The sequence below is a fragment of the Chiloscyllium plagiosum genome, chromosome 23 (assembly GCF_004010195.1).
Source record: "Chiloscyllium plagiosum isolate BGI_BamShark_2017 chromosome 23, ASM401019v2, whole genome shotgun sequence".
In the NCBI taxonomy this organism is placed as follows: Eukaryota; Metazoa; Chordata; class Chondrichthyes; order Orectolobiformes; family Hemiscylliidae; genus Chiloscyllium; species Chiloscyllium plagiosum.
Window position 1 is genome coordinate 9,910,349 of NC_057732.1, and position 20,625 is coordinate 9,930,973.

Here is a 20,625-nt window from a genome sequence, read left to right on the forward strand (position 1 = left end):
ACTGTGAGGGAGTGGCTGGGGTTGTCTTGAGTGGCATGTGACTATGGGGGAGTGGCTGGGGGTTGAGTGGCATGTGACTGAGAGGGAGTGGCCAGAGTATCTGAGCATTGCCAACTGACCTCTATAAAGGGGATGTGTTTATTTTATTCAGGGTTTCGTTGACTCCTCTTTGCACACCTGCGAAGTGGGTCAATGTGGTCACCTAGCTTGTATCAGCTTTAATAAACTAACTGTTTGCATAAGTTAGTGTTTGCGAATTGTATCTCGTGTGTGAAACCTCAGGAAAAGAACCTAACAGATAGGGTGAATGCACTCAATCTTTTTCCCACAGTTGGGAAATCAAGGACTACAGGGCATCAGTTCAAGGTTTGAGGGCAAAGAATAAAAGCTACCTGAGGTGTAACTTTTTTTTACATAGAGGGTGGTACACCTATGGAATGAGCTAGCAGTGGAAGTGGTTGAGGCAGGTGCATTAACAACATTTAAAAGGCATTTGGATAAACACATGAACAGAAAAGGTTTAGAAGGATATGGGCCAGGTGCAGGCAAATGGAGTTGGCGTAGATGGACATTTTGGTCGGCATAGACTAATTTGGGCCAGAGGGTCTGTTGCTGTGCTGTAGGACTATATGACCCTATGATTCAATGTATAGGAAGCAAATGAGAGACAAGAAAAATCTTTTCCACACAGCAGGTAGTTTGAGCCTGGAATGCACTGCCTGGAAGTGTGATGGAGACAAATTCAGCTGGGGCATTCAAGAGGCATAATATGATGAACTTAAATAGAAATATTTTGGGGAAAAATGCAAGAAATTGGCAACAAGACAAAATGCTTTGAGACGGGTTAGCACTGCTGCCTCACAGCACCAGGGTCCCAGGTTCGATTCCAGCCTTGGGCGACTGTCTGTGTGGAGTTTGCACGTTCTCCCAGTTTCTGCATGGGTTTCCTCTGGTTGCTCCGGTTTCCTCCCACAGTCCAAAGATGTGCAGGTTTGGTGAATTGGCCATGCTAAATTGCCCGTAGTGTTAGGTACTTTGGTCGGAGGGAGGTGGGTCTGGGTGGGTTGCTCTTCGGAGGGTCGGTGTGGACTTGTTGGGTTGAAGGGCCTGTTTCCACACTGTAGGGAATCTAATCTAATCTAAAAACAAACCCGTGCAGACACGTTGGGTTGAACGGCCTACTTCTGAATCATAACAACTCAATGATTTGCCATAACCTTACCAAATGCTTCAGTAGGCTCAAGGATTGCCTACTCACATTTGTTCATGCATAGATTGGAAATTCACAAATATAATATTTCTATTCAAGAAGAAAGAGACAAAAAGAAAATAAACTGTGTCATTTAGCCTGACTTCTCCCGTAAGGAAAATGCTTCAATCCATTACTGAAGTTAAAGTAGAAAAGGATTTTTATTTCCTTAACTTGCAATCTTTTAAGATGTAACAAGCAGAATGAAGAAAGGAGAGCCAGTACCAGTCCAAAAGGTAAAGTAAGTGCTCATTGTGTTGGGGAAAACCTGTTAGCACAGATTCACAATTTGTTAGTCAGTTGGAAACAGTGAAGATAAATGGGTCTTTTTCAGTTGGCAACCCATAACCAGCAGAATGTTATGGAGATCAGTGCTTGGCCTCAATTACTTACAATCTATATTCATGACTTGGATGAAGGAACTCTATGTGGTATCTAGACTTGCTAATTATACTAAGCTAGGTAGGAAAGCAAGTTATGAAAGGGTAACAAGAGTCTGCAAAGGGAGACAAATAAATGAGTCAGTGAGCAAAGATTTGACAAATGGAGTATAACATCAGAATGCCTGAAGTTTTTCTCTTAGCAGGAAGATTGGAAAAAGCAGATAATCAAGTTAAACGGAGAAAGACTGCATAAACTTGTGGTATAGTGCTGTCCTCATAAAAGAAGTACAAAAAGTGAGTATTGTGCCACTGAGATTTATTGAGAAGTGTGAGGTGGTAGAATTGGAATGATGGATTTTATTGTTCGGGCAATGAAGTGCTGCTACATTTACATACATAGGGCCCTAGAGAGACTACACCTATAGCACTGTTAGTTTTGCTCCCAACTGAATGAAGGATATAACACAGGATGCAAATCTGATGACGGTCACTTGGCTGGTCTTGGGATAAAAAGTTATCTTTTGAGGAAATATTGAGTGAATTATTGCTATACAAATTACTTAACATATTAAAAACTCAAAGACCAGTAGGTTTATTTTTAAAAAAGGGACTCATTGAAGAGGAGGATACAAAAAGAAATGCAGTTATAATCAGGTATAGTACAGTCAAGGGAATAGACAATGTCCTCTGTGGCCAATGTCTGGAACAAAGATACTGTCACAAGCTCTTGCATTTTGGCAAAATTGGTTCAACCAGACTATGTACTGGATTTTTTGTCAGAAAGGAGAACTCTGTAAATGTTTGCTTTTCCTCTATCTTCCTTGCCAATGAAGTATTTCCAGAGGTTTCTCTCGAGTCTGGCTATGAACTCACCAAGAAGAATCTCCCTTTGTAAATCACAGGCAATGTGTAGTCAGGGCTAGATTAGAATTCAGGATGTAGTCAGGATTAGAATTCCTCTTTGGCTTCACCAATTGCTTCTAGGGACGGGGCATGTGCACTTAAGACAAAAGGACATGAACCATTTGTTTGCACCACAAGGGGCCTCACTGAGATGGTCGACTAGCTTGCTTTCTATAGTGACCTCACAGAGTCAACAGTTGTCTTCCAATTTACTTTTCCAGAAGGTGCATCCACCACTTTTTTCTTTCAGCTGGCTTTCTCCTGCCTGCTGTGTATCACTCAATCCAGTTGCCAATTTCCTGGGGTTCTGGGTAATGATAGTAGTGCAAATTTCAGGCCTGTTGCTACTGGGCTTGTCCTTAAGGATCCTGATTTTCCAGATCCCAAAATTGATTATGACAAGACAATTATAACATCAGGTGACAATGACATACCAATTACAATATGGTCCTGCCAGAACAAAATCTTTATCCTGGATAATTGGAGTTAATTGGAGTCAGATTCTGCTGCACACACAGGAACAGATGGACAGACACAAACACAAACATGATGTAACCCACTCCCTTATCCTAGGAGCCTGCAATCCTGCTTACTTGTGGGAAAGAAATAATGCAAGTCCAGGCTTGCACTCCTTTGTGAGACTTTCCTCAGCTCCTTGGCACTGCATTATTTCAACCCCCTCTGCCACTGGTTCCACACTGTCTCAGCTTTCTTACATCATCAATGTGGGGCTTGTAACAGCATCACTCACATCTTCCATTAAAATAATGCGTGGTATAGATTTTGTTATGGACCAGACCAAACCCACTTCAAATATATCAAGGAGATAGTCTAGACAAGAACTTTTATCTTATTTAAGGGCAAGGGTAAGCTGTTGTGTTCCAGATGTAATTCGATTGTTACACTCCTCGGATTTAAGCAAAACACACTTTATTCTTACTCTACAGTTAAAATACAAAGAAAAGAAAGTAGAATTGGTATAACTTTAATTGTATTGGAAAACTTAACGGAAAAATAGATTTAGCTACTAAGCAGCAACTGTTCCAATATAGTAACATCCCATAAACACATACTTGGCAAAGGCAAAGTCAGTAAAACAGGTTGTCTCACATGCGATTCTGGCAACAGGCAGAGAACCCAAGCTTTTAGCTGTTTCCACAATCAACTTCAAAACCCCAACAACTGCTGAAAGCTAAACTAAAATCCTGGTCCTGTGGGAGCCTGACTCTTTCCATTCATGCTGCTTTTATTGTTCGAACTTAAAACAAAGCCCGGGTCTCACAAGCTATTTATTTTATCAGCTTGGAGGAGACATCTTCACACCTGTGGCTCATAGAACATAGAAGAATTCAGCGCAGTACAGGCCCTTCGGCCCTCGATGTTGCGCCGATCCAAGCCCACCTAACCTACACTAGCCCACTATCCTCCATATGCCTATCCAATGCAAATCCTCTCTTCAAAAAATTCCACAACAAAATACGCCTCAAAGCCATAGTACTGTCGTAAGTTGATTTTCATTACAATAATATGTTTCCATTTTTCAAAAATTAATGACTACAAATAATGGTGCAATGATCCAGAAAGTAAGAAAAATTGTATCATTATCTATTTCGAAGTTATTTTTAAAGCACAGCCAAAAAGAAGGCTACAACATTGTTAAAATAAATGTCATATTCTTTTTTCCACCATGATAAAGTTCTTGAAAAATGAGGTTCAGATTTATATCACTTCTCATTAGTCATATTTCAATTGTTCAATATGATAACCCAAGGTGATAGGACAAGGAAGCACAATTATGGGGTGGATAAAGAAGAAACAAAACTAGCTACACTGAAACTTTAGGTATTTTTAAAAGCCATTTAATTTTTTGGCTAACCAGCAGGCGTATAAGTACCAAAGTTTGAGATGTTTCAGCAGTTTAAAATTAAACAGTCATAAAAATAAGCTTCCTCTGTTTTTCATTGGAGATGCCAGAACTCTGCACTGTGTGCTCCAACAGGACTGCAACCCTGTTAATTACATTCTCAACAATAATCTTTGTTCTGCATAACATTTATTCATTTTTCTGCTTTATCGAGTTCTTTATTCCCAAATACAGTGCTTGAAGTTCTGATATGTTTTCAAAGCTTGAAAGAAAAAAAACTACCAGATGTGTTCAGCAGACAATCACTGCATTGATTAAGCAGCCCAATCTCCAACAACTCTTTACTGTATGTAATTATACATTATGCAAATTTATATAAGATTCAATAACAATCTTCTGTTCAAATCTCAAAAGTCCCTGCCCCCACTTATACCGTGGAACTTCCAAACACAGAACCTACACTAAGTATCTAATGATTGTCTCCAATTTTTCAGAAATTCCGAAAAGAAAAATCTGCTGGATATTTTTGACAAGTTTGGTTTCCATGCTTTGTGATTTCAGGAACATGGTTGCTTGAGATTTGACAGAACCAGCACATAATATATTCATCCACATCTTCCTTCATGACTTCTATGACACAATCGAAGTTTTGAAGCAACTTCAATTATATTCAATTCAATTGAGCAACTTCTACCTCATCAGTATTCACTCAACAATGCACAGAGAATATGTGGAGCTGAAAAGGCACAGCAAGTCAGATCACATCTGAGGAACAGGAAAGGCTACCTTTCCGGTCAGGACCTTTCATCAGGAGGGCAAAGGCAGCTCAGAAAAAAATGGGAAGAGCTGGTGGAAAGGTAGCTGGGATGGTGATATGTCAATGAGTTTCGCAGATGTCTAGACGTCAAGCTCTTTTTCCACCGCCTCTGTGCCGACTTCTTCAAACTTGGATTCAACCCACTCTCTGAAGACTTTTTCTCCTGTCTCTAACAAACTCCATCCTCCTGGACGTTCCCTCCCTGCCTCATACCCTCCCTCAATCTCTTCAACTCCAACTGCCATCACAAAATCAGTTGCCTGAATCTCTCCACCCCTCTCACCTATTCCAACCTCTCCCCATCACAATGCACTGTCCTCCACTCCAACCCTAACCTCACTATTAAACCTTCTGACAAGAGTAGCACAGTATTAGTATGGCGTCCTGACCACTTCATCATTAAGGCCAGACGCTCAACTCTCTGACACCCCCTCCTACTGTTCCCTCAATTAAGACCTCACCTCTTATCACCAAATCATCATTTCCCAGACTATCAACAACCTCATCACCTCGGGAGATCTCCCTTCCACAGCCTCCAAATTGATGGCTTCCCAACCTTGCACTGCCCGTTTCTATCTTCTACCTAAAATCCACAAACCTGACTGCCCGGTTCGACCTATTGTCTCTGCCTGCTCCTGCCCCACTGAACTCATCTCCTCTTATCTCAAATCCGGCCTCTTCCCTTTGTTCCAGGAACTCTCTCCACCTACATTCAGGACACAACCCATGTTCTCTACATTCTCCAAGACTTTCAATTCCCCAGCCCCCAACACTCATCTTCACCAGGGACAATCAGTCTCTCTACAGCTGTATCCCCCTTGAGGAGGACATAAAAGCCTTCAATTTCTTCCTCTCCCGCAAGCCCATCCAGTCCCCCTCCACCAAAACTCTCATTCACTTGGCAGAACTGGTCTTTACCCCCAACAATTTCTCCTTTGACTCCTCCCACTTCCTGCAAACCAAAGGGGTGGCTATGGGTACCCGCATGGGTCCGAAATATGCCTGTCTCTTTATAGGAAACGTGGAACATTCCCTCTTCCACAGCTACACCAGCATCATCCCTCGCCTTTTCCTCCACTACATTGATGACTGCATTGGCATTGCCTCATTCTCCCACGAGGATCTTGAACAGTTCATTAACTTCACCCACACCTTTCATCCAAACCTCAAATTCACTCAGACCATCTCTGACACCTCCCTCCCCTTTCTGGACCTCTCTGTCTCCATCTCCAGTAACCGACTTAGATATCCATTTCAAACTCATCGAGTCCCACAGGTACCTCGAATACACTTCCTCTCAACCATCTCCTATAAAAATACAATTCCATACTCCCAATTCCTCTGCCTGCACCGCATCTGCTCCCAGGATGAAGGATCCCACTCCAGGACATCCCAGATGTCTTCCTACTTCAAGGACCATAATTTCCCTTCTCCTGTGTTTAATAATGCCCTCAACCGTATCTCCTCAATTTCTCGCTCCTCTGCACTCCAAATCCCTCCCCCCAGCCTCAATAAGGATAGAGTCCCCTGGTCCTCAAATACCACATCACCAATCTTCAAATCCAATGGATCATCCAGTTTCACCACCTGCAGTCAGACGCCACCACCAAAAAGAAATTTCTTTCCCCACCCTATTTGCTTTCTGCAGGAACCATTCTCTCCTCGACTCCATCATCAATTCCACACTCCCCACTAACCTCTCCTCCATACCTGGCACCTTTCCCTGCAACCACAAAGTGCAATACCTACCCCTACACCTCCCCTCTTACCTCCATCCAAGGCCCCAAACAATCATTCCAAATCTGGCAGAGATTCACCTGCACTTCTTCTAACCTAATCTATTGCATCCGTTGCTCCCATCAGAGGGACCAAGTGTAGGCTTAGGGACTAGTTTGCAGAGCATCTGCATTCTGTATGTTCCAATTAACAGCAACTTCCAGTTGCCAGCCATTCCAACTTCTTCTCCCACTCTCCTGGTGACATGTCCATCCTGGGCCTCTTCCAATGTCAAAATAAGGCCACAGGTAAACTGGAGGAACAACACCTTAAATTCCACCTTGGGGGTGTACAGCCCAATGGCCTCAACATAAAGTTCACCAGCTTCAAAATGTCCCCAACCCTCAACCTCATCCCATGTCCATCTTCCTTCTCACCTATCCGCTCCAAACTTCCCACTGACGATTCACAACTATACTCTATCTGCATCCACCTATCACCATCCCATCTATGTTTCCTTCATCCACCTATCACCACCCCACCTACTTTTCCTCCAGCCCTATCTCCTTTCCTCTATTTATTTGAGCTCCCTTCTCCCTCCCCAGTCCTGAAGAAGGGTCCTGACCCGAAACATCGACTGTCCTGCTCCTCTGATGCTATCTGAACTGCTGTGCCTTTCCAGCTCCACACTGATTTCCAGTATATGCAGTCCTTACTATCTCCAACATACAGAGAAGCCTGCCCTCTTTTAAAGTGATCTTCAGAAACAGATTAAATAATTGACACAGGGATAAAGAAAACACAACTTATGAAATAGATAACTACATAATTCATTCATTCCTTCCTCGCAATTAAATCACACTAACTTTCAGATGCATTTAGAATCACTATTTTAAAACATTTACAGAGAAAAGTGGCTAATATATTGATTCCACTTTTGCATCTTTCTCAACGTTTGACCTCCAAACTGGTCAGAGCGAATGTATTACTGCATCATGTTAGAAACAATATGCACCAGCTTTAAACATCATTATGATATTCATAAAAAATTGAAATATCAATTTGAATGTGATAGCCATGTAAAATACAGAATTCATGGAGTAATCATAACTGAATGTAAAAAGAATGCAACAAGTCTAATACTTCAATCCTCCATCTCAGTCAACTTGCAACTATAAGCAGCAGCTGAATAATTCAAACTGCACATGCAATTAGCTTCAAAGAGTCAACATTCTTCAATTCACTATGTTAAGTGATGACAATATTCAAGATCAAGAACCAAGACAACCAGGTCATCTACAATTCTTACAATGACAGGAAATAAAATTGAAGCAGCTTCCTACAGTGTATTTTACAATTAAGACAGTTATGAAGCTTTTTAATTAGCAAAATGCTTGCAACAATACAAACCGTCCACAGAATTATTTTACTCATACTTCAGAGATTATTCTAATAGAGCAGTGTGTTTTGGATTCTTAATTGAAGTTGCAAATCACTCAAAGCAATTGGAAAGATTTTGCATGCATATTTCCTATACAATAGTCAAGATGAACTTTAATTTTACCTAGTTTATTGTAACTGACCTCACAGCAAGATTGGACATTTCATAAAAGCTTAATGGACCACAAATATATTAACAAACTGGCTAATGAGGATACAGCAGTCAACCACAAAATATTTGAAGTGTTTTCTAAAGTAAAATTAAACCTCAACACACTTGTATTCAATTATCATTTCTGTCATCCTGTTCAGTGTTGTTTCAAAAGTGCAGGCAGCCTTATCTAAAATGTGTACAGTTAACAGTGATTTTCAATATTTCATCGCTCCCTCTCACAGTACTCAAAAGTTAAACGGTCAGTAGTAACTGAAGCTATTAGCTCATAATCACTGTAATAATTGATGTCATCTTGAGATTTCTAAAAAGTGAATTATTGTACTCAAAATAAATGCTGGTAGCATTGGTGCATGAAATAAAATATTTGACTATTTTGGACGCCAGTGCCAACTTCATGCACCCACCCCGTACAGTAAAATATAATGCACCATATTTGCTGTTGCACAGAATCTAACAGCATCTCTTGGCAGTTAGACTCTTACTCTTCAGCTTCAAAATGCAGGAGCTACAAAATAATATGGCGAAACAAACAGAGTTGAGCAAGCAGGCAATCAACTAAATTCAAGGAACAGGGAAATAAACTGTCAAGTGGTTTAGTAGAACGGTGAAATAAAAGATGGATCATGCATACAGAAAAAGAATTAATGAGAGGAATATGATTAGAATAAGTAACGATTAAAAGGAGACTGGAAGGAAAAAAATTATTTAAATTCAATATTCAATATTTTTATCGTCTCAAGTAATAGAAGTCTCAAGGAATGTGACTTCAAACTTTTCAGCATGGAAACAGACCCTTCGGTCCAACCCATCCACACCGACCAGATATCCCAACCCAATCTAGTTCCACCTGCCAGCACTTGGCCCATATCCCTCCAAACCCTTCCTATTCATATACCCATCTAAATGCCTTTTAAATTTTGCAATTGTACCAGCCTCCACCACTTCCTCTGGCACCCTCTGCGTGAAAACGTTGCCCTGTAGATCTTTTTTATATCTTTCCCTTCTCACCCTAAACCGCTGCCCTGTAGTTCTGGACTTCCCGACTCCAGGGAAAAGACTTTGCCTATTTATCCTATCCATGCCCCTCATAATTTTGTAAACATCTATAAGGTCACCCCTCAGCCTTTGATGCTCCAGAGAAAACAGCCCCAGACTGTTCAGCCTCTCCCTATAGCTCAAATCCTTCAACCCTGGCAACATCCTTGTAAATCTTTTCTGAACCCTTCAAGTTTCACAACATCTTTCCGATAGAAAGGAAGACCACATTGCACACAATATGCCAACATCTATGACTCTATAACTTTCAGTGCCATGGAGAATGACAAGCAATTATTAGTACTAATTACATCATACGAAAAGTATCCGGGCTTACTGTAATTATCCCTTCTCAAAATGTTGGAAATACCATCAAGTAACAGTACCTTCATGACATTCAATGCATGTTCAAAGTGAGGTGGAGAGTAAAACATTATTTTAACAGTGGACTGAATCTGGATAGCAACATTTGGATATTGGCAGTTAACTATGCAAATCACTGTGCATCACTGGTCTGTTATTTTAACAGCAAAACAGAGCTATTAGTTGCAAACAAAACCTATTTTGATTCAGCACAAACTCTTAACATCTCTGAAGTTCTGGCAAGCTACATGTTTTATGCTTAGGATCCACATTCACTAAGAACCAATTAAAATTATCATTTGTAACTCCTTTCATGCTGGATGAACTGGTACTAAATTTGGATATCATTCCTGATTGCTGATGGAGATATTAGAAATTTCACCTTTCTAAAAAAAACTACCTGCCTTCCTGTTTTTCTCTAAGTTTTTCTCCCTATTTCTTTATTTTCCTGTACCTGACCTGACATTGAATTTATCCATTCTGATTTATTTCTTCTCCAATTTTTTGTTATTCATTCCACAATCCTTCAATCTTATTAATAGGGGCGATCCACTTATACATCCTGTTCACCCATTTTCTTTGCATGTTATCAACTCTCTTTTTATACACTTTTAGCATGACAATTGCAAAGGCCTAAATGTGCACAAGTATGACCAAATAATGATATAATTGTATGTTCTGCTGCAACAAAAACAGAGACATTGTCACCACTGTTAGATGCACTGATGAGTAAACTAATGTTTTGAAATTATTATTTTCCCATTAGCTGTAATTCCATGGATTCAGGCAAGTTTCTCTTTCAAGGATAGTGGAAAAGCTAGTACCTTATTGGATTACTGCAACTAAATTAGTTTGGTTGTAATCTCAAATTCAGCCTGTGTGTGCACTTGTGGTGGCAATGTGAACCCATAAACATTGGTTAAATTGACCTATTTAAAATCACACCATCAATAAATCAAATACAATACAGCCTTTCTTTAACTTCTCAAAAGTGTTGAGAGAATAGAAATGGATCAACGCACTGATCATTGACCTACAGATACAATTTCATTACTTTCAAATTGTTTTGCATTCAAAAAGAAATATCACAGTTTCATAAAGAAATTATTTTGATTGGTGTCTTTATGAAATAACAACTGTTTAGCACAAATCTTTAGAAGTTAATGTTTTACTTGATATATTTGACACATTTCACACAATAATTTGAGGAACTTTTGAGGGTAGGAAGTGAGGTTGAAAAATATACATTATATTTAAAGAGATGTTTTAATGGCTGAAGGTGGATGTGCAGAAATAGGTTCATTCTAAGCCCATTAAAACTAGGGCAGTTATAACTAAAGGTTGAGATGGAGTCTCAGAACCGATACAAACAAAGCAGATGTCAATTGCTTACATATTCCACATGTCAGATGAGAAAAATACCAGTCATCATTACGCAAGAATGATGCTTGCTTAACAGTTTTTGATAAATGAAGAACTTTTGAAAGTAGAATTTTGCAGAATTATCCTTGAAAAAGCTTTACTTTGAAGTGACACAGTTAGTACTGGTAGATTTACAATGTTTTGCACAGTCATGTTTCATGCATATTGAGACACTATTCAACTGGGGTTGCCTCAGGAGCCAAATACTCATATATGCCAGCCCCAAATAACTAACAGAAGATGAAAAATCAATTCCTTTCCCTACAAAGTAAAGCGAACAATTCAGAAACAACACATATTGGAATTACATGTAGAAAAAAGAATTCATTTGGCAAGGACTCATCTTAAAATGGAGTTGTATTCAGTACTTTATTATAAGAACCTGAATTACAAAAAAGAGAAGTTCGGAGTAGTGATGGGTTTAGAAACGGAAGTGGGATACAAATGCAAAAGAGGGATACAACATGTTTAGCTGAAAGTGTGATGTTCACTTTTCAGGCATTTTGTATAGGGGGGGGCATAGAGATACCAATATTTTAAATAAGCAGTTACAATAAGCAGCTTCAGCTTTTGAAGAAACGATCTTCTCTAAAAGCAACAGCTGAGCGTACTCCATAAAGATTCATCAAGTAAAACACATTTTTCACGTTTTAATGCTACAAAGTGCTAGTTATAACCTCTTCAGAGGCAACCACTTAAAATGTGTGGAAGAATGACTTCACACCATCAATTTACTTGAAAATACTGTAATCTAAATGTGTGTACAACCAAGAATTGCTGAATGAGTGGCCGAACATATTTCAGTTTCCTACCCTCCAATTAAACAAAGTATTGGTGATAGAGGACTCAGACAATTGGGTTGACTTATTTGAATCACTAAACCCATTGGGAAAATTTAGGTTTCCCTGAAAAACAAATAAGTTGACAATTGGGTTAGAGCATTGCCATGAATGCTAACCCGCACAAGGTCACTGATGGCAAATGCAGCAACTCAATTTCAATTCTGGTTATGATAACTTATCTCAACACAGGTTCAGAATCAAGTTACTCTAGTTTGTATGCCTTAATGCTAAACTAGCCTTTAACTACTACACTAGGGAGGACTTCTTGGGATGCTTCCTTTCAATACATGACTATATTAATTTAAAAAGTACACCAAGCAAGCCTTTAAGACTATGATGAAAAATATAAAGGTGAAGCATAAAATTCAGAATGAGGTTTGATAATCAATGAGGTTGCGCTGCCATAGCCTGAATTTCTAATGGAAATAGTCCTTGTGGGTGATCCTTGTTACACGTGTCACCCTCAGATGATAAACTAATGGCATCTTATTCATATCATTTTCAATGGAATTCAATGGAACAATTTCAATGGAACACCTTGGATATACACCCATAAGTTTTACACTTTTATTTGGAAGTATTTCATGCATGATTAACATCTAATTTTGCAGATTTTAGTATACTCTGTTGTTACTGTAGTCGTATTTGAAACAAAGATCTGCAATACCCAATGGGTATTCCTACTGATCTATACTACATCTCCTAATAAGGCTTGTTTGAAAAGTGCTGAGAAACAGTGATTTACATTTTGCACAGGCAGTGCCTACAACCTTGAGATCACTGTTTTGGACCTTTCACAATCTGCTGTTAAGACATTATTGGCAAATATGTTCAACGCTGACTTGCCATGTTTTGGTTAAAAACAGAGGAAGTATCAGTTGGTATTTTCCAGGAAAGTTCAGATCTCTGACAATAAAATTTTGGCAAGATTAACAATGTCTCACCACCAAATATTAAAGCATTTTTGGTAGTGCATTGTTTAACCTCTTGGATAAAATAGATGGGTATGTCAGATTTTCAAAAAGCATCGCAAAACAGCAAATGAATTAAGGTCAGAGAATCTGGCACATGCAAAGTTAAAGAACATTTGGACATAATTATGGTCACATAATTAAATGCTTTGAATGTTTTGCAGAAATCTCAATTACTGTGTAGGATTTTTGGAGATGTCTACTCAGAATAAAAACCAGATTCACTTAAAAAAGCCAACTCAGGAACTAAACCACAGAACTCAAATGTTCAAACCATTTGCATTGAAAGTAATTAAGGCAGACATCATGGATATTTCTAAGGCAATCGCAATGTGTGGGTAGAATTCAGAAACCGCAAGGGTAAAAAAAAACATAGTTGGAGTTATGTACAGGCCTCCAAACAGTTGTGAGGTGCTGGGGCACAAGATACACCAGGAGACAGAAAAGATGTGTAGGAAAGGCAAAGTTACAGTAATCATGGGAGATTTCAATATGCAGGTGGGCTGGGAAAATCAGGTTGGTAGTGGATTGCAAAAAAAGGAATTTGTGAAATGTCCATGAGATGTTTTTTGAAGCAGCTTGTGGTGAAGCCCACTAGGGAACAGACAATACTGGATGAAGTTTTGTGCAATGAGGCAAAATTCACAAAGGTGAAGGAACCCTTAGGAAGCAGTGATAATAATGATTACATTTACCCTGCAATTTGAGGGGGAGAAAATAGAATCAGAGGTAACCATGTTTCAGCTGAATAAAGGCAATCACAGAGGCATGAGGGAGGAGCTGGGATGTGGGAGTTTAGGGAGTGTGTCCAGGTTACTGATGATTACATCTGCAGGAAGTGTCTTTGGTTGCGAATCATATCAGATCACATGGATTGGCTGGAGCAGCAGTTAGAGGCAATGAGGAATTTACAAGAGCTATGGGGTCTGATGGATGGCAGATATAGATAGGGAGAAAAACCACAGATACAGTCAGGTGGATGGGTTAACTCCAGAAAGGGCAGGAAGGGCAGGCAGGTAGTGCAGGAGTTTCCTATGGCTATCCCCATCTGAAACAAGTATACTGTTTTGGAAAATGTAGGGGCTGATGCACTCTCAGGGGAATATAGCATGAACAGCCAAGTTTCTGGTACTGGGAATTGCTCTAATATAATGAGGCGTATGTCGGGTTCCAAGCGATTGATTGTGATAGGGGACTCTCTAGTCAGAAGCACAGACAAACATTTCTGCAGCCAGCAATGAAAAATCAGAATGGTGTTTTGCTTCCCTGATACCAGGATTAAGGATATTTCAGAGAGGGTGCAGAACGTCTTCAAAGGGTAGAGGGACCAGCAGGAGGTCATTGTATACATTGGAACTAACAGCATAGAAAGGGAAAAGGATGAGATTCTGAAGGAAGAATATAGAAAGTTAGGCTGGAATTTAAAAAGGAAGTCCTCAAAATTGGTAATATCTGGATTACTCCCAGTGCTATGAGCTAGTAAGGGTAGGAATAGGAGGATAGAGCAGATGAATGCATGGCTGAGGAGCTGGTGCAGGGGAGAATCTCTTCTGTAGTAGACGTGCCCTGTACAAGGAAGACAGATTGCGCCTGAATTGGAATGGGACTAGTATACTGGCAGGGAGACTTGCTAGAGCTGCATGGGAGGATTTAAACTAGGAAGGTGGGGAGTGGGGGGGGGAGGGCGTGGTGGGACCCAGGAAAATAGTGAGGAAAGAGATCAATCTGAGACTGGTACAGTTGGGAAAAGGAGCGAGTTAAACACTCAGGGCAGGCAAGAACAAAGCAGAGAACAAGATAGAACTGATGAATTAAACTGCATTTATTTCAATGCAAGAGGCCTAACAAGAAAGGCAGATAAACTCAGGGCATGGTTATAAAAATGGCACTGGGATATCAAAGCAATTACATAGATGTGGATCAGAGATGGACATGACTGGTAGCTTAATGTTCCAGGATACAAATGCCACAGGAAGGATAGAAAGGTGGGGGGCAAGAGAGGAGGGGGGAGTGGCATTTTTGATAAAGGATAGCATTACTGCTGTACTGTACTGAGGAAGGATATTCCTGGGTATGTATCCAGGGAAGTTATTTGGGTGGAATTAAGAAATAAGAAAGGGATGATCACCCTATTGGGATTGTATTACAGGTTCCCTAATAGTCAGTGGGAAATTGAGAAACAAATTTGTAAGAAGACTTCAGTTATCTGTAAGAATAATAGGGTAGTTATGTTAGGGGATCTTAACTTCCCAAATGTAGACTGGGACTGCCAGTGTGTTAAGGGTTTAGATGGAGAGGAATTTGTTAAGTATGTACAAGAAAATTTTCTGATTCAGTATGTGGATGTACCTACTAAAGAAGGTGCAAAATTGAACCAACTCTTTGAAAATAAGGCAGGGCAGGTGACTGAGCTGTCAATGTGGGAGCACTTTGGGTCCAGCGACCAAAATTCAATTAGTTTTAAAATAGTTATGGAAAAGGATAGACAAGATCTAACAGTTGAAGTTCTAAATTAGAGGAAGGCCAATTTTGATGGTATTAGACAAGAACTTTCAAAAGTTGATTGGGGGCAGATGTTCGCATGTGAAGGGATGGCTGGAAAATGGGAAACCTTCAAAAATGAGAACCCGGGAAGCAAATACTGTTAGGATGAAAGAGAAGGCTGGTAGGTGTAGGGAATGCTGGATGACTACAGAAATTGAGGCTTTGGTTCAGAAAAAATGACATATATGTTAGATATCAACAGCAGAGATCGAGTGATGGCTTAGAAGAGTATAAAGACAGTAAAAGTATACTTGAGAGGGAAATCAGGCGGGAAAAATTGGGTCGCGAGATAGCTTTGACAAATAGGGCGAAGGAGAATCAAAAGGGATTTTATAAATATATTAAGGACAAAAGGGTGACTAGGAAGAGAATAGTGCCCCTCAGCAAGGCCTATGTATAGAGCCGCAGGAGATGGGGGAGATACTAACGAGCATTTTGCATCAGTGTTTACTGTGGAGAAGGACATGGAAGATATAGAATGTGGGGAAATAAGTGGTGACATCTTGAAAAATGTCCATATTGCAGAGGTGGTGGTGTTGGATGTCTTGAAAAACATAAAAGTGGTTAAATCCCCAGAACCGTTGAACTCTGTGGAAAGCTAAGAAAGTGATTGCTGGGCCACTTACTGAGATATTTGTATCATCGATAGTCACAGATGAGGTGCCAGAAGAGAGGAGGTTGGCTAACATGGTGCCACTATTTAAGAAAGGTGGTAAGGAAAAGCCAGGGAAGAGGGGTGGGGGAGTCCAGAACTAGAAGCAATTGGTTTAGGGTGAGAGGAAAAAGATTTAAAAGAGACCTGAGGGGCAATTTTTTTTCACACGGAGGGTGGTGCACATATGCAATGAGCTGCCAGAGGAAGTGGTGGAGGCTGGTGCAATTAACCCATTTGAAAGGCATCTGGATGAGTATATGAATAGGAAGGGTTTAGAGGGATATGGGCCAAGTGCTGGCAAACGGGACTAGATTAGGTTAGGCTTTCTGGTTGGCATGGGCGAGTTGGACCGAAGGGTCTGTTTCCGTGCTGTACATCTCTATGACCCCATGACCGAGATAAGAGTTTCGCAGGAAAGACAGTGGAACAGCAATGGCAGGAGTTTCTGGAAATAATTTACAAGACATAGCAGAGATTGATCCCGAGGAAAAAGAAGCATAGTACAGGAAACATGAGGCAACCATGGCTGACAAGGGAAGTCAGGAATAGCATAAAAGCAAAAAAGAAAGCATGTAAGGTGGCTAATGGCAGTGGGAAACCAAAAGGTTACAAACAGCAACAGAGGGCAACAAAAAAAAGATAAGGAGGGAGAACATTAAATATGGGGGTCAGCTCGCCAGTAATATAAAGGAAGAGTTTCTTTCGATATATGAATGGCAAAAGTGAGGCAAAATTTCCAGGCCGATTAACCGAACCTCGGTCGTGAGTGAGATCTTGGAATCTACTGTAAACAATGAGATTTCTGAATACTTGAAAGAGCATGGTTTCATCAAAGGGCGGTCATGCCCAAAATTTCTGCTCGAATTCCTTGAGGAAGTAACAAGCTGATTAGACCAAGGAGAGCCAATGGATTTTATCCATCTGGACTTCAAAAAGGCCTTTGACAAGGTGACACAAAGGCGCTATTGAGTAAGATAAGGGCCGGTGTTGTTAGAGGGAAGAGGCAAGCATGGATAGAAGTCTGGCAGAAAGCAGACAGAGGGGATAAAAGGGTCTTTCTCAGGATGGCAGCCACTGACAATTGGTGTTCCACAAGGGTTAGTGGTGGGACCACAACTTTTCACTTTATACAATAATGATCTAGATGAAGGAATTGAGGGCATTCTAAATTTGCAGACAAGGCAAAGATAAGTAGAGGAACAAGTAGCAACTGAGGCGGGAGGCTGCCAAAGGATTTGCACAGGTTAGGAGAGTGAACAAAGAAGTACAGGTAGAGTATAACGAGGGAAAGTGTGAGGGCATGCACTTTGGTAAGAAGAATAGAGACATGGACTATTTTGTAAGTGGGGAGAAAATTTAGAAGTCTGAAGTACAGAGACTTGGGAGTTTTAGTCCAGGATTTCTCGCAGGGTAAACTTGCAGGTTGGGTCAGTAGTTAGGAAGGCAAATACAACAATGGCATTTATTTTGAGAGCACTTGAATATAAATATACTTCTGAGGCTCTAGAAGGCTCTGGTCAGACCATATTTGGAATATTGTGTGCAGTTTTGGGCCCCCTATCTCAGGAAGGAGTGTGTTCAGAGGAGGTTCACAAGAATGGTCCCAGCAATGAAAAGCTTAACATATCAGGAATGTTTGAGGACTCTGGCTTTATACACTATGGAGTTTTTAAAGAAAGGGGGGGATTTAATTGAAACTTACAAAGTACTGAATGGCCTGGACAGAGTGGATGAGGCGAAGACGTTTCGATTGGTAGGAGAGACTAAGACCTGAGGGCACATCCTTAGAGTAAAGGGAAGACCATTTAGAACGGAGATAAGGAGAAATTTCTTCAGCCAGAGAGTGGTGAATCTATGATTTCATTGCCACAGAAGGCTGTGGAGGTAGGCCATTGCATACATTTAAGTAGATAGGTTCTTGATTGTCAAGGGGAGCAAGGGTTACGGGGAGGAAGTGGGGAAATGAGGTTGAGAAACTTATCAGGGAGGAGAAAGTGAGGACTGCAGATGCTGGAGATCAGAGCTGAAAATGTGTTGCTGGAAAAGTGCAGCAGGTCAGGCAGCATCCAAGGAGCAGGAGAATCGACGTTTCGGGCATGAGCCCTGGAGAAGGGCTTATGCCCGAAACGTCGATTCTCCTGCTCCTTGGATGCTGCCTGACCTGCTGCCTGACCTGCTGCGTTTTTCCAGCAACACATTTTCAGCTGAGAAACTTATCAGCCATGATTGAATGGCAGAAGAGACTCAATGGGCTGATTGGCCTAATTTTTGCTTCTATGTCTTATGGTCTTATAATTATTTCAATTATTGCTTTACAGTCATTATCTGCTTGAATAAATCAGGCTTAAAAAAACTTACTCGTCATTCATTACAAAGATACAGTTTTCTTGGGATGTATGTCCTGTCACCGGATGCTTGCAGGTTACCTTCCACTCATTATGACTGCAGGGAAGAAGAAAATGAAAAAGATCTCAATTTGTGATTTCAATACCTTAATCGTTATTTCTCAATTATCAAGATAACCTAATCAATTCATTTTGCATCATGTACTAATGGACACAATTTCAAATGAGAAATTGGTTGACTTTCTATTTTGCAATCATCTTTTATCCTTAAATAATGGACATACGTTGTTTGAATTTCCATTAAATTGACTGGCTATGGTGAATTTCTGTAGTTAGCACAATCTGAACAAGCTTGGGTCATGCTAGACATAGGAACAAGGCGGCTCAGTATCCAACTTTCTCTTTCAAATTTGAATTATCTCAAATGACTTCATACTATCATCTCAAATCAAATAAATTACTAATGCCTATTATTCAAAGGAAAAAACTCTGCAGTCAGAAAATGCTTTAAACAGCCAATGCCAATTATGAGAACAAATAAGCTAATGTTTTGATTCCTCAATCGAACAGCCCTGAAATAGGGTCTACCAGTTGATGTGTCAGCTTCTCTACCCTCTTCATGGATAGTGAATGATCTGTGATTCTAGCATTTCTATTTTTGATTCCAAGAACAAAGATAATCTTTTGCACTTCAAGCCAACAGCCACCCAAAGTTGGGAAAAAAGATGTACGGTTACAAGCATTGAACCTTTTTGCTAAATCCTGTGCATTTTTTACAGTAATGTGCCGCCCTCAATGGCAATATCATCATGAGATAATAAACAAAACTGCATACACCACTTTACATTTGGTATAACTATACTCTTGCGCAAATGAAGCAAGACTTCATTATTCCTGTACTCAGGTAAGATCCTTGGGGGTTTTGCTGTACAGACATCTTGGAGTGCAGGTTCATAGTTCCTTGAAAGTGGAGTTGCAGGTAGATAGGATAATGAAGGCAGCGTTTGGTATGCTTTCCTTTAATGATAAAAGCATTGAGCATAAGAGTTGGGAGGTCACGTTGCAGCTGTATAGGACATTAGTTGGGCCACTTTTGGAATATTGTATGCAATTCTGACCTCCCTATTATTGGAAGGATGTTGTGAAACTTGGAAGTGTTCAGATAAGATTTACAAGAATGTTGCCAAGGTTAGAGGATTTGAGCTCCAGGGAGAGGCTGAATAGATTGGGGCTGTATTCCCTGCAGTGTCGGAGGCTGAGGTTTATAAAATCATGAGGGGCATCAACTAGGTTTTTTTCCCTTGGGTGGGGGAGTCCAGGAATAGAGGGAACAGGCTTAGACTGAGAGGGGAAAAATTTAAGAGAGACCTAAGGGGCAATTTTTTCACGCAGAGGGTGGTGCCTGTATGGAATGAGCTACCAGAGGAAGTAGTGGAGGCTGGTACAATTACAACATTTAAAAGGCATCTGGATGGGTATGTGAATAGGAGGGGTTTAGAGGAGTATGCATCAAATGCCGGCAAATGGGACTAGATTAATGTAGTATATCTGATTGTCATGGACAAGTTGGACTGGGGCGGCACGGTGGCACAGTGGTTAGCACTGCTGCCTCACAGCGCCAGGGACACGGGTTCAGTTCCCGCCTCAGGCGACTGACTGTGTGGAGTTTGCACGTTCTCCCCGTGTCCGTGTGGGTTTCCTCCGGGTGCTCCGGTTTCCTCCCACAGTCCAAAGATGTGCAGGGTCAGGTGAATTGGCCAGACTAAATTGCCCATAGTGTTAGGTAAGGGGTAAATGTATGGGTGGGTTTCGCTTCGGCGGGTCGGTGTGGATTTGTTGGGCCGAAGGGCCTGTTTCCACACTGTAATGTAATATAATCTAATCTCATCTAATCTAATCTA

General features: G+C 40.6%; 1 protein-coding gene across 17 annotated transcripts in view; it reads right to left on the reverse strand.

Annotated features, from left to right (window-relative positions):
* plekha5 (pleckstrin homology domain containing, family A member 5) overlaps positions 1 to 20,625 on the reverse strand; it is a 344,620-nt gene that overhangs the window by 117,345 nt on the left and 206,650 nt on the right. For all 17 annotated transcript variants that reach the window (XR_006315048.1, XM_043713467.1, XM_043713466.1 and 14 more), the window contains one exon: positions 18,738 to 18,821. Coding sequence is in view for 16 of the 17 variants with exons in the window: in XM_043713467.1 (XP_043569402.1) it covers positions 18,738 to 18,821 (84 nt within the window). In the remaining variant the exon portion in view is untranslated. The remainder of the gene's footprint in view (positions 1 to 18,737; positions 18,822 to 20,625) is intronic.